Source organism: Aquarana catesbeiana, linkage group LG01 (genome assembly GCF_042186555.1).
Source record: "Aquarana catesbeiana isolate 2022-GZ linkage group LG01, ASM4218655v1, whole genome shotgun sequence".
NCBI lineage: Eukaryota > Metazoa > Chordata > Amphibia > Anura > Ranidae > Aquarana > Aquarana catesbeiana.
The window spans coordinates 524,164,498-524,190,956 of NC_133324.1; the positions used below are offsets into that span (position 1 = coordinate 524,164,498).

Here is a 26,459-nt window from a genome sequence, read left to right on the forward strand (position 1 = left end):
AATGGACCCACAAAAGGTCAAAGCAATCCAAGAATGGCCGGCTCCATCTGATAAGAAAGGGGTGCAACATTTTATAGGGTTTGCCAACTTCTATAGGAGATTTTTTGTTGGATTTTCTTCTATCGTGGCACCCATTACCCAGTTGACACGCCAACACAGTCATTTTCAATTGTCTCAAGCAGCACAGGAAGCCTTTACCAAGCTAAAAGCTTTATTCATCTCCGCACCAATTCTCCGTCACCCTGACCCAACTCTACCATTTGTATTGGAGACAGATGCATCAGAAACCGCTACAGGGGCCATTCTATCCCAGAGACATGGGCCCAAAGCTATTCTACACCCTGTAGCCTTCGCATCTCGGAAGCTCAGCCCACCAGAACTCAACTATGATGTAGGTGATAGGGAGCTGCTGGCCATCAAGTTTGCCCTAGAAGAATGGAGGGACTTGTTGGAAGGCGCACTCCACCTGGTTATAATCTTTACAGATCACAAAAATTTAGAGTACCTCCACACACCGAAACGCCTAAAACACAGACAAGCCCGTTGGGCCCTCTTTTTCGCTCGTTTTAACTTCCACATATCTTACAGACCAGGCTCAAAGAATGGAAAAGCAGACGCACTTTCTCGGATGTTCTCTGCAGATCCTCAAATAGCTGAACCCAGTACCATCCTGTCTTCACAAAACTTCCTTGACCTCACCCGAGCAGACTTAATAACCTTCATCAAGTCTTCATCCGGTCACTGCTCGGACTCAGAGATACATACCCTAGAGAAACATGATGATCTACTCTGGGCCCGGGGAAAAATTGTTGTACCACGTGAAACACGGCCTTTGGCACTCAAGACTTGTCACGACCATAAATTGGCGGGTCACTTCAGGACAAGGAAAACGACTGAATTGATCTGTCGTTCCTTCTGGTGGCCAGGGTGGAGACGAGATTGTAAGGATTACGCCTCTTCCTGCCCCCTTTGCCAGCGTAACAAGGGTCAAAACACCAAGTCCTGGGGGCTACTAAAACCCTTGCCCATCCCAGAACGACCATGGGATGATGTATCCATGGATTTCATTGTGGACTTACCTGCCTCAGAAGGGTTCACTACCATCCTGGTCGTTTTGGACCGCCTCTCCAAGATGGCTCACTTTTTGCCCATGACGGGCACCCTTTCTGCTTCGGATACAGCCAATATCTTTCTCAAAGAAGTAATCAGACTCCATAGTGTGCCTAAAAGTATTGTGTCAGACAGGGGCATTCAATTTACTTCCAAATTCTGGAAAGAACTCTGCAAAACCTTGGACATTAAGACTTGCCTCTCTTCAGCGTACCATCCACAGAGCAACGGCCAGACGAAGAGGACAAATCAAACCTTGGAGCAGTACCTCCGTTGCTTCTGTTCTGGCTCTCAAGACGATTGGGCAACTCTCCTCCAGTACGCCGAGTTCGCTTACAATAACTCTATCCATTCCGCCACTAACCAAACACCCTTCTGGGCGAACTTTGGGTTCCATCCTACATTCCTCTCTAACAACATTCCTGAAATGTCCGTTCCTGCCGTTCAAGACCGGATAACTTCCTTACAGTCCAACTTTCAAAAAATTCAGGATACGTTACAAAAGGCTCAGGATGGCTATAAGAGACAGTATGACCGAGGGAGGAAGGAGAACCCAATCTTCAATGTTGGCGAGGAGGTCTGGTTGTCAACTGCGAATCTTAAGCTACCCCTGCCCTCAGGGAAACTTGGCCCAAGGTTCATTGGGCCCTTTCAAATTAAGAGGATGATTAACCCCGTGGCATTTGAACTGGCATTACCGAACTCTTATAGAATTCACCCAGTCTTTCATGCATCCTTGTTGAAGCCTGTTGTGTCCGGCCCTTTTCCCGGGAGAAGAGAACTTCCTCCCCCGCCAGTTGAAGTGGACGGGAAGAATGAGTTTGAGGTGGAGTCCATTTTCAATTGCAGAAAAAGGGGCAGGCAGCTTCAGTACCTAATCCATTGGAAAGGATATCCTCCTGAGGACAATTCCTGGGAGCCCGCTAGGAACCTGCATGCTCCACGCTTAATTCAAGCCTTCCACCGGGAACATCCAGAGCTGATGTCCAGGTTGGGCGTCCAGTGTCCGCCCCTGGGGGGGCACTGTCAGAGAAGGACTTCTACCTTCACTCGCCATGCTCCTGTGCGCATCCCCGGGGATTTTCGCTTCGGCGCACACACGTGCGCGGCCCGATGGTGTGGCGCGTGCACAACAGTTCCCTGGTGCACGCAGTTGCTTGAGTGTGCGCACGGTAGCGTACACAGTGTGCGCAATAGCGCACGCTGTGGCGGGGCTATTTCAGACGGCTCTGGCACCCAGACAGGTTGCTGGTTTGTCGTCAGCTTCCTGTTTGTGCCTGTTTCCAGTTTGCCATATCTGATCACCTGCCTTGACCCGGATTGTTCCTGACTACGCTGCTTCTCTCCTCGATCTGACACCTGGCTTGCTTTAACGGACTTTGCTTGATCTGCCTACCAGTGTTTGACCCTCGGCCTGCCTAACGGACTTTGCTTGATCTGCCTACCAGTGTTTGACCCTCGGCCTGCCTAACAGACTTTGCTTATTTGCCTTACCTGGATTTGACCTCTGGCCTGTTTCACGGACTTGTTTACTTGTCTTTGCACCTGATCCCTCTGTCCTGCATTGGACCCTCAGCCAGTTCCTGAAGCTCAGCTACCCTTCATACAGCTGCTCAGATTCTTCAGGAACTCACACCTACTGGTGGCCCGTGCCTCCGCGTGCTACCTGTTCCCTCCGGGGGGACAGGGTGCGCGTGGTCGCAAGGGCGAGCTGCTCTCGGCATCTCGGCCTCAGTAAGTACTATCCGTGACACCTTCTCATTATAGAATCCCCTATTACCACCAATTGACTAGGACTACCTGCACTACCCTCACCACCCCTACTAGATGGGCTGCTCTCCCGGCTGTTAGGGGTAGCAGTGACTTATAGAGCTGACACCTCTGAGCTTGCCACCCCCACTTCTTCTCCCAACTTGGCAAATCTGTTTGGGTGCTCAAACCCAGGGCTAGCCTTTCTTTTCGTCCCTACCACTCTCTCTGACTACAGTAACCCATCTTCCTACCTGATAATCCTGACTTACTGCTCCACCCTCCACATCATCCCTTTCTAACCACCTGCTCAGTGAGCAGAGGCCCCCTTTAAGGCTGTCAGTTCTGCCCAGTATTACTTGCTCCTCCAGATAGTTACATAGTCAGGTTGAAAAAAGAAACAAGTCCATTTAGTTCAACCATAAAAATAAATAAAATAAAAAATAATATCATACAATCTCATATAATCAATCCTATACCCACAGTTGATCCATAGGAAGGCGAAAAACCCCAGCAAAGCATGATCCAATTTGCTACAGCAGGGAAAAAAAAATCCTTTCTGATCCCCGAGAGGCAATCGGATTTTCCCTGGATTAACTTTACAACTTTACCTATAAATTTTAGTACCCAGTAATATTATGTACATTTAGGAAAGAATCCAGGCCTTTCTTAAAGCAATCTACTGAGCTGGCCAGAACCACCTCTGGAGGGAGTCTATTCCACATTTTCACAGCTCTTACTGTGAAGAAACCTTTACGTATTTGGAGATGTAATCTCTTTTCCTCTAGGCCTAAAGAGTGTCCCTTTGTCCTTTGTGTTGACTGTAAAGTGAATAACTCAACACCAAGTTTACTATATGGACCCCTTATATATTTGTACATGTTGATGATATCCCCCCTTAATCTCCTTTTCTCAAGAGAGAATTCAGTTCCCCCTAATCTTTCCTCATAGCCGAGTTCCTCCATGCCTCTTATCAGTTTGGTTGCCCTTCTCTGCACTTTTTCCAGTTCCCCGATATCCTTTATAAGAACTGGTGCCCAAAACTGAACTGCATATTCCAGATGAGGTCTTACTAATGATTTGTACAGGGGCAAAATTATATCTCTCTCTCTGGAGTCCATACCTCTCCTAATTCAAGAAAGGACTTTGCTCGCTTTGGAAACCGCAGCTTGACATTGCATGTGATTATTGAGCTCAATGACAAATTTTTTTTTTTATTGCATTTTTGTGTAAATATGAGATCTGAGGTCTTTTTGAACCCAGATCTTATATTTAAGAGGTCCTGTCATGCTTTCTATTACAAGGGATGTTTACATTCCTTGTAATAGGAATAAAAGTGACACCATTTAAAAAAAAAAAAGAACTGTAAAAATAAAAAATAAAAGGTAAATAAGAAAAAAAAATATATTTTTAAACGCGCCCCGTCCCGCCGAGCTCGCATGCAGAAGCGCCGCATATGAAAAGTTGTTCAAACCACACATGTGAGGTATCGCCGCAATCGTTAGAGTGAGAGCAATAATTCTAGCCCTAGACCTCCTTTCTAACTCAAAACATGCAACCTGTAGAGTTTATTAAACGTCGCCAATGGAGATTTTTAAGGGTAAACGTTTGTTGCGATTCCATGAGCGGGCGCAATTTTGAAGCATGACATGTTGGGTATCAATTTACTCAGCGTAACATTAATTTTCACAATATAAAAAAAATTGGGCTAACTTTACTGTTGTCTTATTTTTTAAATCAAAAAAGTGTATTTTTTCCAAAAAAAGTGCGCTTGTAAGTCCACTGTGCAAATACGGTGTGACAAAGTTGCAACGACCGCCATTTTATTCTCTAGGGTGTTAGAAAAAAAAAATGTATAATGTTTGGGGGTTTTAAGTAATTTTCTAGCAAAAAAAAACTGTTTTTAACTTGTAAACAACAAATCTCAGAAAGAAGCTTGGTCCTTAAGTGTTTAAGATAAGGTGCTGCAAGATGCGGAGGACATGAGGGAGAACGGGGATGGGAAGAACCCTAAATAGGTATAGTATTTTGGGAAGGAGGGACATTTTGATAGCATGAATACAACCCAACCATGAAATTTGGGCGATATCCCAAGTATCTAACAGGTGTTTCAAGGAAGATAAAAGAGAGGGATAATTGGCTGCATATGAAGAGTGAAAAGAAGAAGTAATGCGAACCCCTAGGTATGGTAGCGAGGGTGTCCACTGAAAATAAAATTGCGTTTGCAAGGAGTCATAGAAGGCATCAGATAAAGAAACGTTCAAGGCTTGTGACTTGGATGGATTGATGTGGAGACCCGATATAGTTGCGAAATTACTCATGAGGGAGAGGTGGTTTGGTAAGGTGGTGTGCAGAGAGGAAATCTATAGGAGCATGTCATCCGGGAAAAGTGCCAGCTTGTGGGTTATACACGCCAACGCCATTCCCTGAATGTTCACATTAGCACGTATATGGGCCGCTAAGGGTTCTAATGCGATAAGCAAAAGCAGGGACAAGGGGCAGCCTTGCCTAGTGCCCCTAGACATGGGAAAGTAGGAAGACTTATAACCCATATATTTCCCAGGAGCCAAGAGGGTGCTATAAAGTGAGTCAAAGCAAGACAAAAATCTCTAATCCAACCCTCTATGATGCAGCACCCCTCACAGGTACAGTGCCTTGAAAAATTATTCATACCCCTTGAAATTTTTCACATTTTGTCATGTTACAACCAAAAATGTAAATGTATTTTATTGGGATTTTATGTGATAGACCAACACAACATGGCACATAATTGTGACGTGGAAGGAAAATGATAAATAGTTTTCCAAACTTTTTACAAATAAATATGTGATACCCCTAACTAAAATCTAGTGGAACTAATTGGCTTCAGAAGTCGCCTAATTAGTAAATAAAGTCCATCTATGTGTAATTTAATCTTAGTATAAATACAGCTGTTCTGCAAAGCCCTCAGAGGTTTGCTAGAGAACCTTAGTAAACAAACAGCATCATGAATGCCAAGGAACACACCAGACAGGTCAGGTATAAAGCTGTGGAGAAGTTTAAAGCAAGGTTAGGTTATAAAAAACTTCCCAAGCTTTGAACATTTCATGGAGCACGGTTTAATCCATCATCGGAAAATGGAAAGAGTATTGCACAACTGCAAACCTAACAAGACATTGCTGTCCACCTAAACTGACAGGCCGGGCAAGGAGAGCATTAATCAGAGAAGCAGCCAAGAGGCCCATGGTAACTCTGGAGGAGCTGTAGAGATCCACAGCTCAGGTGGGAGAATCTGTCCACAGGAAAACTATTAGTTGTGCACTGCACAAATCTGGCCTTTATGGAAGAGTGGCAAGAAAAAAAGCATTGTTGAAAGAAAGCCATAAGAAGTCCCATTTGCAGTTTGCAAAAACTCATGTGGAGGACACAGCCAACATATGGAAGAAGGTGCTCTCTCTCAGATGAGACCAAAATTAAACTTTTTGGTCTAAAAGCAAAACGCTATGCGCGGCAGAAAACTAACACTGCACATCACCCTGAACACACCATCCCCACTGTGAAACATGGTGGTAGCAGCATCATGTTGAGGAGATGCTTTTTTCAGCAGGGACAGGGAAGCTGGACAGAGTTGATGGAAAGATGGATGGGGCCAAATACAGGGCAATCTCATAAGAAAACCTGCTTGAGTCTGCAAAAGACTTGAGACTGGGGCGGAGGTTCACCTTCCAGCAGGACAACGACTCTAAACATACAGCCAGAGCTACAATGGAATGGTTTAAATCAGTGGACTTCAAACTGCAGCCCGGGGGCCACATGCGGCTGTGTGCTTGCATTTTATGTGGCCCTTGGCTAACAATGAAGGGCAGAATTCCTACCAGTGACATCAACGATGGAGCACAGTTCCTCCCAAGGACAACAATGGGGCCCAATAACACCAATGATGGGGCACAATTCCACCAAATGACACCAACAATGGGACCTAATGACACCAATGATGGGGCACAATTCCCCTCAATAACACCAATGATGAGGCCCAATGACACCAATGATGGGGCACAAGTCCTCCCAATAACACCAACGATGGGGCACAATTCCTCCCACTGACAACAATGATGGGGGATTGTTTATTCCACTGATGCTGGGACATTTTGTACTCCCAATTGCCACAGTCCGGCCCCCCTAAAGTCTGGAGGACAGTAAATTGGCCCTTTGTTTAGAAAGTTTGGACACCCTTTTATGATCAAAGCATATTCATGTGTTAGAATGGCCCATCCAAAGTCCAGACGCTCCCCATACAATCTGACTGAGCTTCAGCTATTTTGCAGAACGGGCAAAAAGAAGAACGGGCAAAAATTTTACTCTCTAAATGTGCAAAGCTGGTAGAGACATACCCAAAAGATTTGCAGCTGTAATTGCAGAGAAATATGTTTCTACCAAGTATTGACTCAGGGGGGCTGAATACAAATGCATGCCACACTTTTCACATATTTATTTGTAAAAAATTTGGAACACCATTTATCATTTTCCTTCCATTTCACAATTATGTGCCACTTTGTGTTGGTCTATCACATACAATCCCAATAAAATGCATTTACGTTTTTGGTTGTAACATGACAAAATGTGGAAAATTTCAAGGGGTGTGAATACTTTTTCAAGGCACTGTAGGTCTAAACAGGACTAAAAAAAAGGAATCTTAGCATCGAGATTAAAAAATCTTATGCCTGAATTGATAAACATAGACCAAGTAGGCTTTGTACCAGGGAGGGAGGAAAGGGACAACAGCATAAAAACAATGTTAATAAAAGGTAAGGACAAGGTGAGGAAATCCCCAACGCTACTCATTTCGATCAATGCAGAAAAAGCATTCGACCGAGTAGATTGGGGATTTATGATGGATGCACTCCGGAGTATAGGTTTGGGACCAAGAATTATGAGATGGATCAGTAACCTATATAAACACCCTACAGCCAGGGTCAGGGTTAGTGGAAGTATGTCGTCTGCTTTTGAGATGTTCAATGGTACAAGGCAAGGATGCCCACTCTCGCCGCTACTATATGTAATTGCATTAGAACCATTGTTAGCAAAAATACGGAACAATGTGGATATAGGAAGGGTTAAAAACATTTACGTTTTTGGTTGTAACATGACAAAATGTGGAAAATTTCAAGGGGTATGCATACTTTTTCAAGGCACTGTAGGTCCAGGAAAGTGTATCAAAAGCTTTGCGGAGGTCCAGAGAGCAGCATAAGCTGTAGAGATCTTACTTTCACTTTCAATGATAATGGTAAACAGGACAAATAGAGAGGGTGAATCTCCTTAACGGGGGCACAGACAGCAAAAAAAACTGACAGGTGTTCTAATCCCTCTCAACCAAAACTAAAAAAAAAAAAAAAAAAGTTTTGCCTTTAGTTATACTTTAAAAGGATAAGTTCACATCTGGAACATTCACATGTTTCATTTGTGGTTAGGATAGAACATGTAACAGGCTTCAGTTCCTGTAGCCTCTTCCCACCTGTGCCCACGCGACCGCGTCGTTCATTCACAAAGTTCTGTGAATGAATGAACTACAAATGTCGTCACACTTCACGGCTGACAGCTTGTAGTTTTTAATGGACTGTGAGGGCACTGGTGAGCACTCCCGTAATTCATTGATTCTTTCTGCAATTCAGTAACTGCCTGCCAGTATCGGAAGTACGGGCAGAATGTGTACTGACAGTCTGCAGGATCGTGAGTGCAATGCCTTACAGGCTGCAGAGTAAAAAAATATAAAGTTTTGCCATATAGGGTACTAAATGCTCTTTAGCCACGCATATTTAACTATTGTTTCATGATATTTTATAGATGTTTGAACAATGGAACAAGGTCTGTTTTTTTTTTAAGAATACCTATCCAGATGATAAGGTAAATCTCATATCTGAACTGTTTGTTAAACAAGTGGTTCTCAACCCATTAAACTTTTGAAGGCCCTGGAGCACCAGGACAATGGAATTGCCCACAAAATGACCCCATTTTGGAAAGCAAACACCCCAACCTATAATCTATGAGGCATAATGAGTCTTTTGAATGGTTCATCTTTTTCCAGAGGTTTTTGGAAAATGTGGGGAAAAAATGAAAACGCATTTTTTTTTTTACACAAAGTTGTCAATTTATAAGATATTTCCAACACACAGCATGTACATAGCAAACATGACACCCCAAAATACATTCTGCTACTCCTCCTGAGTATAGCGATACCACATGTCTGAGACTTTTACACAGCCTGGCCACATACAGAGGCCCAACATCCAAGTAGCACCTCCAGGAGTTTTAGGAGCATAAATTACACATATCATTTTCTGATTACCGATCACATTTTCTAACACATAGCATGTACATACCAAATAACAAAAGATTACCTGTGGTTTTAGTAGCGTAGTGGTTACAAATTGCCATAGATATATGTCGGCTCTTTAAAACGGCATTGCACGCACACGCAGCATGTCCTGGAGCCGAAGCGCGTGCCTGGCGGGCACGATCGCTCATGACAGAATGAGAACAGAGATGTGTGTGTGCACAAAAACACAAATCCCGGTTCTCTCAGGTGAGAGGAGACAGATCGTGTGTTCCTACTAAGTAGAAACATCAGTCAGTCCCATCCCCTTAGTTCCTACTAAGGGACCATATCTAAAAATTTAGATATGTACATAATATCATTAGTAGTAACGAACATAGATTTGGATAGAGAAAGGTCTGTGGACATAGTATATCTAGATTCCGTTAAGGCAACTGATACAGTACCCCACATACACTTCATTTACAAAATTTGGGTCTTCTGGCATTAGGGAAAATGTATGTACCTGGATAGAAAACTGGTTACAGGAGCGTCTCCAGAGAGTGGTGATTAATGGCATATTTTCTGAATGGTCAAACTTAGATCCATGTAAGCAAGCAGTCTGGAGGTCAGGAAAGGGGGGGGGGGGCAAGCAAGTGCCCCCCCCTCCTGAACCATACCAGGCCACAGGCCCTCAACATGGGAAGGGTGCTTTGGGGTCCCCCCAAAGCACCTTGTCCCCATGTTGATGGGGACAAGAGCCTTGTCCCGACAACCCTAGCCATTGGTTGTTGGGGTCTGCGGGCGGGGGGGATTATCGGAATCTGGTAGCCCCCTTTAACTCCCCTATGTGAATGAGTATGGGTTCATCGTACCACTACTCATTCACCAAAAAAAGCAGTGTAGTGTAACAAAAGACAATAGCCAGTTTTCGCCGCTTCTTCCTCCGGTCTTCTCCTTCCCCGCTGGTCTTCTTCTTTTGGTCTTCCTCCAGGTCCTTCTTCCAGTCTTCTTCCAGTCTTCTTCTTCCTCCGCCACCGACCAGCTGAAGATCCAAAAATGACCGACCCCCTAGCGGTGCGGCCCGCCGATCTGTCCGCTTCCATGGCGCACATGTCATATATAACTATGGGGCATGGCAACTGGAATGCATCATCGGGAGACCCTGCCCCCCCTTGTGACATCACGGACCAATCATGCCCAGGTGGGGAAGTCACAAGGAGCGGGGTCTCTGAATGACATCATCTGCCCCATTGCATCATTGGAGGAGGTTCGTTTTTTTAAATCTTCAGCGGGAGCGGCAACGGAAGAAGAAGACCGGAGGACTAAGCGGGGAAGAAAAAGAAGACCGGAAGACTAAGCAGGGGAAGAAGAAGACGACCAGAGGACTAAGCAGGGGAAGAAGAAACCGGAGGAAGATTGGAGGAAGATGGAGAAGACCAGAGGAAGAAGCGGGGAAGGAGAAGACCGGAGGAAGAAGCGGAGAAGAAGACATTTTTAATAAAAGGAATTGTCAAAAACTGGCTATTGTCTTTTGTCATATTACACTACTATTTTTGGTGAATGGGTAGGGGTACGATGTACCCAATACTCATTCACATGGGGGGTGGGATCTGGGGGCCCCCTTGTTAAAGGGGGCTTCCAGATTACGATAAGTCCCCTGCCTGTAGACCCCGACAACCACAGCCTAGGGTTGACGGGATGAGGCCCTTGGGGACAAGGTGCTTTGGGGGATTCCGAATTTACAAAGGCATGTTCGCCGCTAATAGCACGCTCCGGGAATCGCGCCTTTTGCCCACTTGAACTTTTAATTGGCTCAATTGGGCGCTATTTTAATGCACCACACGATCGCATATTCACGCTATAGTAAATGACCCCCATAGTGTCTGTATCATTGAGAGAAACTCTTTAATCTAAGAAGTTGGAACAGAAGAGGCTCGATCTTGAACTGGGTAAGGGGTTCTTTACTGTAAGGCGGGCCATACATTAACCACTTCAATACAGGGCACTTATACACCTTCCTGCCCAGACCAATTTTCAGTGCTGTCGCAGTTTGAATGACAATTGCGCGGTCATACATCACTGTACTCAAACTAAATTTTTATCATTTTGTTCCCACAAATAGAGCTTTCTTTTGGTGGTATTTGATCACCTCTGCGGTTTTTATTTTTTGCGAAACAAATAAAAAAAGACCGAAAATTTTGAAAAAAATAAAAGTTTTGCTTTTGTTTCTGTTAAAAAATTTTGTAAATAAGTTTTCTCTTTCACTGATGGGCACTGATAAGGCGGCACTGACAGGCACTGATAAGGCGGCACCGATGAGGTGGCACCAATGAGCGGGCACTGACATGCGGCACTGATATGCATTGATAGGCGGCACTGATGGGCACTCATGGGTGGCACTTGGAGACACGGACATGCACTGAAAGGCTGCAAAGATGGGTTCTTATGGGTGGCACTGATGGGCACTGATAGGCGGCACTGCTGGGCACCGATACGCGGCACTGATAGGCATCCCTGGTGGCACTGGCAGTGGTAGGCATTGTGAGTGGGCACTGATTGGCAGCTGCCTGGGCACAGATTAGTATTTCCCTGGGGGTCTAGGGGGCATACCTGGTGGTCCAGTGTGGATGGTTTCCCTGGTGGTCCTTGGCGGCTTCCCTGGTGGTCCTGGGTAGGATCCAAGGGGGGGCTGTGCTGATAAACAATCAGCACAGACCCCCCCTGTCAGGAGAGCAGCCGATCGGCTCTCCTCTACTCACGTCTGTCAGACGCGAGTGAGGAAAAGCCGATCACCGGCTCTTCCTATTTACATCGTGATCAGCCGTGATTGGACACGGCTGATCACGTGCTAAAGAGTCTCCGTCAGAGAGACTGACACCCCGCAACAACAATCGCTGCAATGCGCGCCCCCGGGGGCGCGCAGCGGCTCAATATCCTGCGGACGTCATATGACGCCCAGTCAGGATATTGAAACCACTTTGCCGCCATCATTCTGCTATATGGCGGGCGGCAAGTGGTTAATCATTTTTTATTTTTGTTCAACCAAGTTGAACGAAAAAAGAGATACAATTCCCTCATCCACACATTTGTGGTGGATGGGGCAATCACTCCTGCTATGCTATTATGCTCTGTTCTATAGCTGGCAGCACTGCTTATTTGGGAAATACCCAACAGGCTGGTTGTACACAAGTCAATTGATAGATGTCTTTAATTATATATATATATATATATATATATATATATATATATATATATATGTATATATATATTGTATACAGTAATAGCACTGTGTGTATATGCATATCAGATTTTCTTAATCAACAAAATAAGAAAAAAAACAAATTAGTCTCACCACTTCAGCACTTTCAAGCATGGCCATGATAAAAAAAACATATTTCTGTCCAACTTCCAATGCCTTGTTTTCGAAGCCATCATAGTTCTTTTGGTCTCCAAGTGTGAAATGTCCAGGCAGAGACTGGAACCGAGCTGCCACAAATGGTTTAGGGTACTCCAGGTGTCTTAGGTAACGCAAGCTACGACGGTGCTGCTTTGTGATAGTCTGAACTAGCTGTGAGATGTAAAAAGGTTTACAGGTTATTATAATTTTTCTCCTTTCAAATCAACCTTAAAGTAATGCAGCATAAATGAATGTTTATCTATAGTCATTTTTTGTATCTGCCCCATTGGGTATTTCCCTTTACTATCTGTAAGGGAGACACAACAGAAAGTTAGAGGAAATAAAATATCAGTGAGGGTAAATAAAAATCTGCAAGAACTTCTAACCCTTCCCAACTATAAAAAAGGTTTTGGCCAAGGTTATGCTCTAAATACAGAAAATTATGTATGGAAATGTATGGATGTAAGGCCTTGTTCACACGTATTTAAGTGTATGCCCGTGCGAATGCCGTGTTTGCCCACACGGGGATGCACAAGCATTCCGTGCATCCCCTTGCAGGCAGTCACATTCATGTTAATTGGAACACCGTGCCTGCACAGACACAGCCACTGCTCCCAATCCGACAGCTGTGCAGCCATGAATGTAGCAGTGTGAGTTCTGGGCTGTACACTCAAATGGTTGTGCAAATTGCTGTGCACCCTCTCTGTTCCAAATGACATGAATAGGACTGGGGGACATCCCCATGCAGGCAATTCTCGTGTGGGCAAACACGCCCTTTCATGTGAATAAGCTTACGTGCATCCATTTGAATGAGGCCTAAGTACAGAAAAGAAATTATTGAGCAACAATTGTTGTGTTAGTCAGAGACCCTCTTTTTTTCTTTCCATAAGTAAGCATTTATCTAATTTCCATGGGCACAATTAAACTGCAGGCAGAAATAATATACACCATTTAATCTGGGCATGTTTTCTTTAAAAAAAAAGTCTACAATTACATAGAAATAGCCTAAATAGCGGATTCTGTCCTGATATTAGCCTTCTGTATATCATGCATATCAGAACTCACACTGGGAGAAAGAGGGAAAAGTCATAAACCTGGGTATACACTAGTAACATTTTGAATGAAAATATGTATGAAAATTCTTAGAACAATATTGTTTAAAAAGTAGCTCAAGATTTCATTTGTTTTACCAAACGAAAATCACATTCACTGTTAGAAAATCGTACATTCAAGAAAAACGTTCCATCCTGCTCCTTTGAATTTGTGGTTGAAAACAAATGTTGATTTGACCCCAATGATTAGAAAAATGAACAAACAACAAAAAAATTATGAACAAAAAATTCTACTAGTGTATACCCAGCTTAACCGCTAGCCGACCAGCCGCTGCAGTTATAAGTTGCTCCTTTAGGACATCATAGCAGGCACAGGCGCATGCCGTGTGTCCCCGGAGCCGATGCGCGTGTCCGGCGGGCGCGATGTTCGCCGGGCACCCGCAAACGTTTGTGACAGACCGAGAACGGGGATGTATGTGTGTAAACACACAAATCCTGATTCTCTCAGGGCAGAGGAGACATATTGTATGTTCCTACTAAGTAGAAACACTGATTGGTCTCCTCCCCCAGTCAGTCCCATCCCCCCTACAGTTAGAACACACCTAGGGAATACAGTTAACCCCTTGATCGCCCCCTAGTGTTAACCCCTTCCCTGCCAGTGACATTTATACAGTAATCAGTGTCTATTTTTAGCTCTGATCGCTGTATAATTGTCAATGGTCCCAAAATAGTGTCAAAAGTGTCCAATCTGTCCGCCGCAATGTCGCAGTCCTGATAAAAATCGCAGATCGCCGCCATTACTAGTAAAAAAAAAAAGAAGATATAAAATTTACATAAATCTATCCTCTTTTTTGTAGACGCTATAACTTTTGCGCAAACCAATCAATATACGCTTATTGCGAATTTTTTTTTTTTTTTTTACCAAAAATATGTAGAAGAATATAAATCGTGCCTAAACTGATGAAGAATTTTTATTTATTTTTTTGGATATTATAGCAAAAAGTACAAAATACTCTGTTTTTTTAAATTGTCGCTTTTTTGTCTATAGTGCAAAAAATAAAAACCGCAGAGGTTATCAAATACCACCAAAAGAAAGCTCTATTTGTAGGGAAAACATAAATTTTGTTTGGGTATAACGTTGCACAACTGCGCAATTGTCAGTTAAAGCGACGCAGTGCCGTATCGCAAAAAATGGTCCGGTCAGGAAGGGGGCAAATCCTTCCAGGGCAGAAGTGGTTAAGGCAATCCCAATGCTCTTGCATTGAACCATGCTGTCAGCAAACGGTCTGTTGACCTGTGTCATTAACCACTGGGCTTCCACTGATGACATCGATTTAAGATGCTTTTGCGATCAATTAGAGTCAGTTGGCGTGTACATTTGGCAGGAAGTTGACCTCTTTATGACTTGCTTCAAGCAGATTTTGCATACTCACAGACTTACATGGAAATGCAAAACTCATTTGAAATGAACAAATGCTATTTACACAGGCCACACACACATTTTCAGAGGAGAAAGAAGAGCATAACATCCATAGGTGTGTTGCTTCTCCTGCACAGTCTGATCACTGGCTGGGGCAAATTGCTGGTCAACCTGCAATGCCAGTTTGTAGCAGAAAAGGGAAGTGTCCAATCTGGCTGCACTATCAGGAAGGTGTGCCTGGACCACAAGGCTGGTTAAACAGAATTTTAAACTTTGTAAATAGTTCAATTATATGTATTTCAACTGTGTATTTAGCAGTCTGCCTGTAGTTCAGTATTTAAAAAATTACCTAAAACTAACTTTCTTATAAAAGTTTAAGAACTTTTTCTGTGGATTGAATAACTGATAGCTGCCTAAGTGGTACTGTATGTTTATTGATTTATACTCCATTACTAGTATTAAAAAGATAAAATTTGTCGGAATTTGACAGACATTTGTCATGTTAAAACATCACTATATTAATATGTACTGTATATCAACAAGTCATTGTCCTCTGCAACTACTGACAATAAAAAAAATACTACTGTGCGTAAGACTGTTTCTAAGTTGTTGGCACTGAAAACAAATGTTCCAAATATGGCAAGAACTAGCAAAAAGTAACTGCTTATTGGCCTGTGTCAATAGGCTTCATAGTCAAATCCAGTGTGCTTCTGACATCATTCAGAATTCATTGTAGGTACATTTCATTACCCTGCTTCAAGCTGATTTTGCATTCCAAAATTTTATGGGGCAGAAAGCAGTTCTCAACTTCAACTAATTTGTGTTGACACTGGCCCTATATAAGTTTACTAACCTGCTCTAAATCCATTTCTTCAGGGCTTCCCCAAGGGTTTAGAAATTGCCCACGCAGTTTCCTCAAAGGCACTACTACAATATAGTAATGTCTGGAAAAAAAAAAAAGGAAAAGAAGATAAAGCTTTTGTAAGCTGTTATCAAAATTCATGGTATAATTTATTCTGAAATCACAGCATGCATTCGAACAGTGTTTAAATATATAAATGTATTCACTACCAGCCAGCTTTTTCAAAATATAAAACATTCTTTTTTTACACATAATAAAACAGACTATAAACAGATCCGAAATTTCCTAAAGCCATACAGACCTTGCAAAAGCAAAAACAGATACCAATAACCATAAACTTCAGATTCTTTATTGATTAAAAATTCACAGCATTGGACCAATCATGAACACTAGCACATTTCAGCTAAAAAACCTTAGTCTAATGCCACATTCACACCTGCACATTCTAGGAAATTAGCAAAAAATGTGTCAAAATGTGCATTATTTCTTAATGGCACCCCAAATGCAGCTAACAGATGGACAAAATGTACAAAAACGCTGAAGGTTCACCACCCCCAGCTCCCATTCTAAGCCCTGGTATAGCCACCTCAAGGGTCCCCGCAGCTGAATCTGCAAAACATACCCCATCAGGAGGGACGTTTCAGAGCATTCTAATTGGTCAGCGCAGTCACATGGGTGGCGCCGATCAATCAGAACCTGCGTAGCTGTCCTGTCAGCGGGAAGAAGACGCGTGAATGCCGAGGGGATTTGTAAGCCATGGACCCCTGAGGCGGCTATACCGGGGCTCCGAACGGGAGATTGCCGCGCAACAGGTCAGTGGGACTGAAGGGGGATGAGGAGGGGGATCCGGTGTATGTTCACCTTACAGATTTTTCTGTAAAGGTGAACTTGCGCTTTAACAACCAGTGAATAGCTGGTTGTTATGGAGCAGGCCTGGAAGCTGGCCTCCACCTCACTCACAACGGATGAGTCAGAACAGTTGCCAGCAATAAAAAATTGTGAAAAAATGGCGAGGGGATTCCCCCCCACCCCTCCTCCAATACCAGGCCCTTCTTTTTTTTTGTGCCGTCATCTCAGCCCAACCATTCAAACTTCTGGGGCGTGCGAACCTGGAAGGGAGACCAGGTGAAGATGAAAGCACCTTTATTTTAAGGCAAGTCTGTTATAATGTGCTAGTAGCACATTATGACTTAAACTGCCTGTGGGCCCCAATTTTTTTATTGTAAACTTTTCTACTGCTTTAAATTCCACTGAATTATCAGCACCTTCACCAAACATTACAGCTTACCAAATAATAGGACCTCTAAACTACAGGAGGTTGGGCTAGGCTTGTGTAAAGTGATAAACAGGAGAGTGATCAGATCCAGGCTCTTAATCAGGTGTTCTTTCCCCATTTGGGACCAAATAATCAAATTACATTCCTCCGCAGTTCCTCTGGTGTTCAGTGGTGCCAATCAGTGTAAATAATACAATGACATAAACCAAAAGTGTAACCCATAAACCATCTATTGTAATAAAAAGATTAAAACATACATATAAGCCCCAGAAGTTTGGCATTCAATGCAGTGTCCTACATCACTCTTGCTGGCTCCCAATGCATTTTAGCCAATTAGCCATCATCAGGGGCTGGCAGTGTGATAATAACATTCTGGGGTGTATGGATTTGAGTGAGATAAAATACCCATCGGCATTACCAGCTTTTTCAGAGGGCCCTGAAGCTTTGGTATCCTGTCTCAGCCACAACCATGTACCAGAGAATGGTCCTTATATAACTACTGTTAAGTTATTGCAGATACTGTAATACACACGGTCAGAATTTCCAACAACAAATGTTCGATGTGAGCTTGTTGTCGGAAATTCCGACCGTGTGTATGCTCCATTGGACATTTTCTGTCGAAATTTCCAGCAAAAATTTGAGAGCTGGAGCTCAAATTTTCCAACATCAAAATCGGTTGTCGGAAATTCCGAGCGTGTGTAGACAATTCTGACGCACAAAATTCTACGCATGCTCGTAAGTATGCAGAAGAGCCGCACTGGCTATTGAACTTAATTTTTCTTGGCTCGTCGTACATCTTGTATGTCACCGCGTTCTTGACGTTCGGAATTTCCAACAACATTTGTGTGACCATGTGTATGTAAGACAAGTTTGAGCCAACATCCGTCGGAAAAAAATCCAGGATTTTGTTTTCGGGAATGTCCGATCGTGTGTACGCAGCATTAGTCTCAATGCACACTGGGGTTAAAAACATGTCTGTTCCCTTGACAGAAAAAATGCTCATATAGAGTGTTTTTTGTGCAGAGTTTAGGCAAGTTTAGGAGAGTTTATGTTTTTTCAGCCAGAAAGCTCCAATCAGAAACGCAAACCAGAAGGTTCTGTTTTTCCAGCCTCTAAACATGGAGCTTAAAATATGCCTATAATCATCCTAATATGCAGTGACACATAGAATAACACTGAGCTGCTTCTACAGGCAGAACACAAAACTACTGTAGAAGTAGCAATTTTTAGGCCAGTGTGCATAGATCCTAAAGCTATTTCAGCATTTATAATGCAGCTGTTACAACCTGGCTGCTTGATCCTGCCTTTATTATAAATCTGTAGTTTGACTGCTTGATAATGTGTTTACCATACAGTGACTACTGCTTGACTTCTCTCTGCTACACTGGTGATATGAAACCAAGGTAACCAAGTTTCCAGTGGAAGTAGAAGTAATCTGGAGGAGGGGCAAGTGGAGGAGTTGATGAGGATAAGAGTGGGTCCCATGTTGAAGCTTTGTCAACATTATGACCTCACACTGGAACAGGATGCTTTAGGATAAAGTTGTGAGTGTATCAACTGACCAGCTGGAATAAGAAACCAGCATCCCTGAACCTATAAGCAATATTGCTAAGGCAGCTAACTATTTATATTTTATAAAGAGTTCAATATAATTTAAAGTGGTTCAAAAGGCTGCAGGTTTTTTTACTTTCATGCATTCTATGCTCTCTCCTTCCTCATTGGCTCAGACACAGCAGCAAGAGCCATTGGCTCCAACTTCTGCCAATCACAGCCAGTGAGGAGCTTGAGTGCCCCCACCATAGCGAGCAGCTTGCTATGGGGGCTCTCAGCAGGGGGAGGAGCCCAGAGAGCCTGGGGGACCCAGGAAGAGGAGGATAGGGACTGCTCTGTGCAAAACTATTGCACAGACCAGGTAAGTATAGCATGTTTTATTTTTCCTTTAGCATCACTTTAACAGTACATTTTTAAATATAATGCAATGGGGAAAGCTCTCTGTGGTTTTAGAAATTGTGGGTATAATGTTTTTAGTATATTTTATTATGTGTAATAAAGGAGTTGTGTAATAAAAGACCTAGTGCAAGAAGGATGGATTTGGGTTTCTAGAGCACTTGGCTGACTTTTCATTAGGGTACAACCTATATGCTAAAGATGATTTGCACCTAAATGGAAGGGAGTCTGCTGTATTGGGGGAAAGGTTTATGGGAAGGCTGGAGGAGTATTTTAACTAGGATTGAGGGGGAGGCTGAATTAGATTATAATGGGGCAGACAGCGGTCAGTCCCTATTGGTGGGCGGAATGGGGAAAGATTGGGGGAGGTCTATGGCAGATTTGAAATGGTACTATTTGTACTGAAATAAAAAATATGCAAAATACATGGGCAAAATGTGACAATGAAGTGTTTGTTCACCAATGCCTGAAGTCTGCCAAACAAAATAGGTGAATTAGAAGCTTTGGTGCATGAAGAGAACTATGATTTAATTGGCATTGCTGAATCTTGGCTTTATTCTTCACATGACTGGGCTATTAATATTCCTGGCTATGCTCTCTTTCGGAAAGACAGGGTAAAACAGAGGTGTGGTGGTGTCTGTCTGTATATGAGAGGTGATCTCAAAGATTTAGGTCTGGACTTTGACTGGGCAATTCTAATACATGAATATGCTTTGATCTAAACCATTCCATTGTAGTTCTGGCTGTATGTTTAGGGTCATTGTCCTGCTGGAAGGTGAACCTCCGCCCCAGTCTCAAGTCTTTTGCAGATTTTAACAGGTTTTTTTCTAAGATTACCCTGTATGTAGCTCATCCATCTTCCCATCAACTCTGACCAGCTTCCCTGTCCCTTCTGAAGAAAAGCATCCCCTCAACATGATGCTGCCACTACCATGTTTCATGGTGGGGATGGTGTGTTTAGGATGACGTGCAGTTAGTTTTTTACACATTTTGCTTTAAGGCCAAAAGGTTCATTTTTGGTCTCATCTGACCAGAGCACCTTCTTCCACATGTTTGCTGTGTCCCCCACATGGCTTCTCGCAAACTGCAAATGGGACTTCTTATGGCTTTCTTTCACCAATGACTTTCTTCTTGCCACTCTTCCATAAAGGCCAGATTTGTGGAGTGCATGACTAATAGTTGTCCTGTGGACAGATTCTCCCACCTGAGCTGTGGATCTCTGCAGCTCCTCCAGAGTTACCATAGGCCTCTTCTCTTGGCTGCTTCTCTGATTAATGCTCTCCTTGCCTGGCCTGTCAGTTTAGGTGTATAGCCATGTCTTGGTAGGTTTGCAGTTGTGCCATACTGTCCATTTTTGAATGATGGATTGAACAGTGCTTCATGAGATGTTCAAAGCTTGGGATATTTTCTTATAACCTAACCCCGCTTTAAACTTCTCCACAACTTTATCCCTGACCTGTCTGGTGTGTCCCTTGGCCTTCATGATGCTGTTTGTTCACTAAGGTTCTCTAACAAACCTCTGAGGGCTTCACAGCAACAGCTGAATTTATACGGAGATTAAATTACACAGAGATGGACTCGATTTACTAATTAGGTGACTTCTAAAGGCAATTGGTTCCACTAGATTTTAGTTAGGGGTATAAGAGTAAGGGGGCTGAATACAAATGCATGCCACACTTTTCCCATATCTGTAAAAAAAATTGTAAAACCATTTATCATTTTCCTTCCACTTCGCAATTATGTGCCACTTTGTGTTGGTCTATCACATAAAATCCCACTAAAATACATTTACGTTTTTGGTTGTAACATGACAAAATGTGGAAAATTTCAAGGGGTAAGAATACTTTTTCAAGGCACGGTAGACCTGTTATTTTAACTTTTATAGTTGGTAAGATACTGGAGAGTTTAATAAAAAAAACACATAGATGAGTTCTTGCTGAAAAAAAAATATTTTAAGCAACAGCATGGAGTCATGAAAGACAGAAGTTGTCAGACAAATCTGATTTCTTTTTTTGAGGAAGTAAGTAAAACCTTGGACAAAGGAGTGGAGGTGGACTTGTATACTTAGATTTTGCAAAAGCATTTGACACAGTTTTCCCAGACAATGGAGTGGCTGTGGACGTAATAAACTTGGATTTTGCAAAATCGCTTTACACAGTTCCCCACACTTGGCTAATGTGTAAAGTAAAGTCTACAGGCTTGGAAAAATCAGTTAGTAAATGGATAGCAAACTGTATGAAAGACAGTATTCAGAGTAGTGGTTTGATTCATTGATTGATTTATTAGTGGTGTACCCCAAGGTTCATTGTTGGGACCATTACTTTTTTAATATATTTATAAATGATATAGGGTCTGAGAATCAACTTGGGGACAACCAGCCTGTCGGATTTTTCATGCGATTCTCGCTATCCCACCGGGAGAACACAATAGCTCAGGTTACAGGAAAGGAAATTGCACCATCTACAATCTACGCCGGCTTTAGTCTTCCTGAAGCAGTGAAGGATACCAAGTTTTATACTTTTTACATGTTTGCACTAAAAAGATTTGTTATTGCATTAAATATATAGATTTGTAATCTATATATTTAATCTCTCAACAACTGCAAAGATGAGATAACTTAAGTTTAGCAATACAAGAAAACAGTGGACAAGTATAGTAATTGCTTCACATTGAATTTTGCTTTCATGACTAATACAAAAAGGTACAGTTCTGCAGAAACAAAATTAAAACACAAAGAATCAAGCCCGCTTGATTACTTTCCATGTGCTAAAGGAATTAAGTTTAGTAACTGAGAGCTCACATATAGCTTATTGACTGGTCAGCTACACAAGACTAATATATTCATATGTTCATAGGCAAGTCATATTCAGATGTTGGGTATTCTTCTAATGTGATATCTGGATTTGTACTACGGAGCTTCTAGGACTGATCAGAGTGATTCTCTGTGTGAGTGGTGACCATTCAGAATCAATCAGATCAGGCCCTGCAGAAAGGGAAGAAGAGTAGGGATTTCAAATCCCCAGAGTCCTACATTGTCTGCGGGGGCACTGGAAGCTCACAACCCACTTAGGTAAGTACAATGGGGGAGTGTAGGGTGTTAGTTCACGTTTTAATTTTTCTGAAAAGGTGAACTTAAACTTTTTGAGCTGTGTAAAATGCACATACACAAGCACATATACAAGCATATATCAAATAGAGATACTCCTGAAACATAATTCCATATATGCATACTTTTGTTTAGCTGTATGTGTACTTTAGTAAATTATAATACACTCTAACATTAAAATTTTTAGGTATTATTTTACAACATAAAGGTATAGACAAACAAAGAACATGTATTGAAGTATTTACCTCACTGATTCAGACATTTCCACATCTGGCAGAACTACTGTAATGCTACCATCTAGTTGCGCCTTTGCATTTACCAAAGGTTTCACACCCAGCATGTTAGGAGCTGTGCGGACAGCGACATTCTGCTGAAGACCACTCAAGGAGTTTCCATGATTGGTAAGCGTAAAAGTATAATGTGTTTTGGGTTTCAGGTTTGTAATTAACTTCTTTGTTGTCCGTCCATCTACATCCACTGTCTGCATATTATACTGAATCTTGAGCAACAGAAGAGCACAGCATGAACAACAAACATTAAAAAATATACAAGTAATAAATACTTTTAGCTGACACTACAAACAAGCCAACAACATGAATTTAAGTCCTAATATCTTAAATGTTATCCTCCAAAAGTGAAAGCCTTTGTGTCACAAAGGCACACAGGAGGTCTAGTCACTAGTGATAGTTGTTAACATCTCAGCTGGGCTGAGGAACATGGAATACCTTGTCCTATGTAGCTCTGTGCTTCCGAAGACATGGCTAATTTGACAGCAGTTTGGAAGGAGACAGATCCATCTTACTTACAGCTCGTCTCAGCTCAGAGGACTTTTCTGTGTTAAGCTCCCGTCTCTTGCCACAACTTGTCTCAGGAAAGTGCTACAACAGAGTTACAATTACTGCAGTTACAGTTGATCCATCACCTTCCAAGCTGCTGTTGGATTTGCTGTGTGGGGAGAGAGGCAGCTCAGATTTAATAACCAGATTCAGGGAACACCTAGCTACATGGAACAATATAGAATAATGTAACCCATTTGTAATGGAAGTTCTTGTTTAAACCATATTATACACTGAATGCTCAGTAACTGACCAAAAAATTGCAACACTGATTGCTCAGTTATGGCCAAAAAAAAAAATTTTGAAAATCTGCTCTGCTGCCTGATCTGGTCCTCTGGCTCAATAATCAGATAATCTTTCTGTATATGTTGTACCAGCTAAAAAAATAAATAAATTAAAAAAAATCAACAAGGTAGTCATCCTGCCCCACACAATACCAGCCAGCATACCCAGCCAGATGAGCTTATTTTAGAGGCTGTCAGTGTGCATGGCCCTCTCCATGTGGATACTGACTTGAACACCCTTCTCTTTCGGGGCAGGTCCCTCAAGTGTGTAACAGAGAAAAGAAACTGAGGCCCCAATAACAATACAGAAAAATGCTGATACCAGACTTTACCATCATTCTGGTACTGCAGAAACAGGTGGGCTCTAAAACTCTTACTTGAAACGAACCTGCCCACAAAGTTGCTAACTCCCTGTGAACTGGTAAGTGGATAAAGAGCTGAACTGACACAAAGTTAAAAGACACATGTAGGAGGTAAAAAAACAAAAAACTTGGTTAGATATACAGTAAAACAAACAACTGGATATTTACTTCACCTCCTTATCAAAAAAGTGAGTGAATGAACAAATTTGAAGTCAATTTACTGCTGTGAATCTCCATGAAATTCAGTCGTTTTGAAGCCAGAAGTTACAGAGTAGGAGTAGTTTTGCTCTATAAACTTAAGGTAGATAAAGTACTAAAGTTCAGACTGCTGGACTGTAACAGAACTCTCCTGCATGTAATTTTAGTGACCTTCCAATCTTCGTAGAAGCCCCAAAACCCAATCTTCCAACATATTCATATACTTCCACCTCTCCTAAATGAATGCATTTCCTCATTGATAATAGTATGGCACACACTGCAAAAAGCAAGAGGGCCACAGTTGAACCAAAGTTGAAACATGCAAAACTAAAGAGTCTATGGGGTACTCTGTAGTAACTAAAGTAAATACAGTCACATGCCTATAATTTAGCTGCTGGTGTTAAATATTAACTGTACTAACTTTGGAACAGGTACATGTTTACTACTGTCATTTTTTTTAGCACAAAAGAGAAGACCTGGTATGGGAGAGAAAGGCCTGGTTCACACTTGTTCCAGCTCCGTTCTGCGTGTAGGGCAGCCCATTCACTTCAATTAGCTTTCCTACTTGCAGGAAGGCAGGGAAAGAAGTCCCCAACCCCCTATAAGATCACGCCTCAAGAAACTGTGTGGTGCTATGGCACCAAGTGGTTTCACATACTCAAAAACGCAGATCTTTTGCTGATATATGGGGGTGCCATTAAGAATTAATGGCGCTCTCACACATCTGCTACACAGTTCCTGACTTGCATAATGTAAACCTAGCCTTACGTAGTATCATTAATATCAGTATTTTTATATCTTAAAGTCAAATCAGCATCCCTTTAAATGCCTGTTACTTGAACAACTAGTCAAAAGCCAGTGTGTAAATCAGTAAGCTGATCTGCATGGCTCAGCAACAAATTACTGTGCCTATAAAGAGAATCTTATATGTTGATCACAGCAGGGAGACTATGTTGTTCACAGCAGGGAGCACAGGATTCAACATATACTGCACCTAGGATATAGGCAGACACCTTGGCACTGACAAATTAGGCTCAGGTCTCTGAATGCGGAACTTATTAAATAATCAACAGTGAGAATACTCAAGAGCATTACTTTGTTTGTATTTTTTGCAACCCATGATGTTGGGGTGTTTTTTTCTTTAAAGAGACCCTGTCACCAACTTTAAAAATTCCAGGTAAAAATAAAAAAAATTGTGTTTACTTGCAGTGTTTCCCTTTTTCATAGATAATTTTCTATTCGCTTCCAAGTAGCCTTTGAGCTTGCAAGAAAATATGACTATGCAGTTCTAAAGCACAGCTATATCCCTTCTTGCAGTCACAGTATTCTCTTCTTCCAACAGTATCCAATTACTCTCTGTCCTCCACCCCTCCCTATATAACCCTTTATTAAGCTGCCCTGGTAGAGGCTAGAAGAAAAACGAGTGACAGCCCTGATTTTGTTGGGGCTGCTGATATCACATCCAAGATGGAAGTGCTCAGCATCAGTCTTAGGGTATTTGGATTTCTACACACGCAAGCTTTCAAGCATACAACATGTTAAATACACATATATTCTTATGGGAATATTTTTGTTGAAATTAATGGTCTGGTGATGGGGGTCTCTAACCTTTTCTTGTATTGTAAGTGGTTCACATAGCTTAATTTACCAGTTCATCAGGGAACGGATAATACCTTCTTCTTTTAAAGCCACAGAAACAAGTCAGCTGTGCATTATTCCCTCTAATGTCCACATCACCATTTGGGGTGATGTTGGCATATGTCCATGTATTGGGGACATAGCTTTCTTCGGGCCTATTATACTGTGGTATTTCCTGTGTTTTGAAGGCTGTTTTCTGTAACATGTGCTTTGCTAAAAAGCGAAATAAAAAAAAAAAAAAAAACTTTAAATACAAAGCCCAATGCCCAGCACTGACCTGATGTTTTGAGAAGACTAACTTTTTTTGGGCCCCTCTCTTGAGACACTGTACTGGTCCTGAAATGTTTATTATAATGTATATGCATAATGTGGAGCTCTCATGCTCTTGGTCTTTTAGCCACTGATATTCTAGCCTGAATGACTGATGTATTCATTTGCTATCATTCGATAAAACCCCTTTTTTTTAATAAAAAAAATAAATACATAAGAAAAAAAAATGGTGTACTGGGTTATATTAAATCTGTGTTTAATCCCAAGTTTGGTAAAGGGGATATTATATAGCATGTTTCTATTAAAGCTGCTGCCCATCTCTCCGTGGTGTAATTTTTTTTTTAAATATTTAAATTCGCCAGGGTGGAAGTGGTAATGATCCATAATGGGAAAATCCTGTTCTTGAAAATGCTTGGTACTTTTTATGGAAAAAGGAACTTCCCTGTACATTAGTTTCACCAGACCAAAGAACCTTTTTAGTAAAAGATATATGATCCATCCTAATACCTTGTATGGTGTTATTGAGTTGTAATTTTCAGGAAACTCCCAGCTAAGGAGAACAGAAGTCTTTGTTACCATTCTGACCTTGAAATTTTTTGGCATTACTGAAAAACAGCAAAGACAAAAGAAAGATTACCAGAACAAGTTATTAAAACAGAA

At 42.1% G+C, this 26,459-nt stretch overlaps 1 protein-coding gene across 17 annotated transcripts in view; it reads right to left on the bottom strand.

Moving 5' to 3' along the window:
* Positions 1 to 26,459, bottom strand: part of PTPRS (protein tyrosine phosphatase receptor type S) — a 744,226-nt gene that overhangs the window by 231,542 nt on the left and 486,225 nt on the right. For all 17 annotated transcript variants that reach the window (XM_073594561.1, XM_073594552.1, XM_073594489.1 and 14 more), the window contains 4 exons: positions 26,307 to 26,404; positions 22,457 to 22,710; positions 15,874 to 15,964; positions 12,504 to 12,719 (listed from right to left, as the gene is read on the bottom strand). In XM_073594561.1, the coding sequence (XP_073450662.1) occupies positions 12,504 to 12,719; positions 15,874 to 15,964; positions 22,457 to 22,710; positions 26,307 to 26,404 (659 nt within the window). The remainder of the gene's footprint in view (positions 1 to 12,503; positions 12,720 to 15,873; positions 15,965 to 22,456; positions 22,711 to 26,306; positions 26,405 to 26,459) is intronic.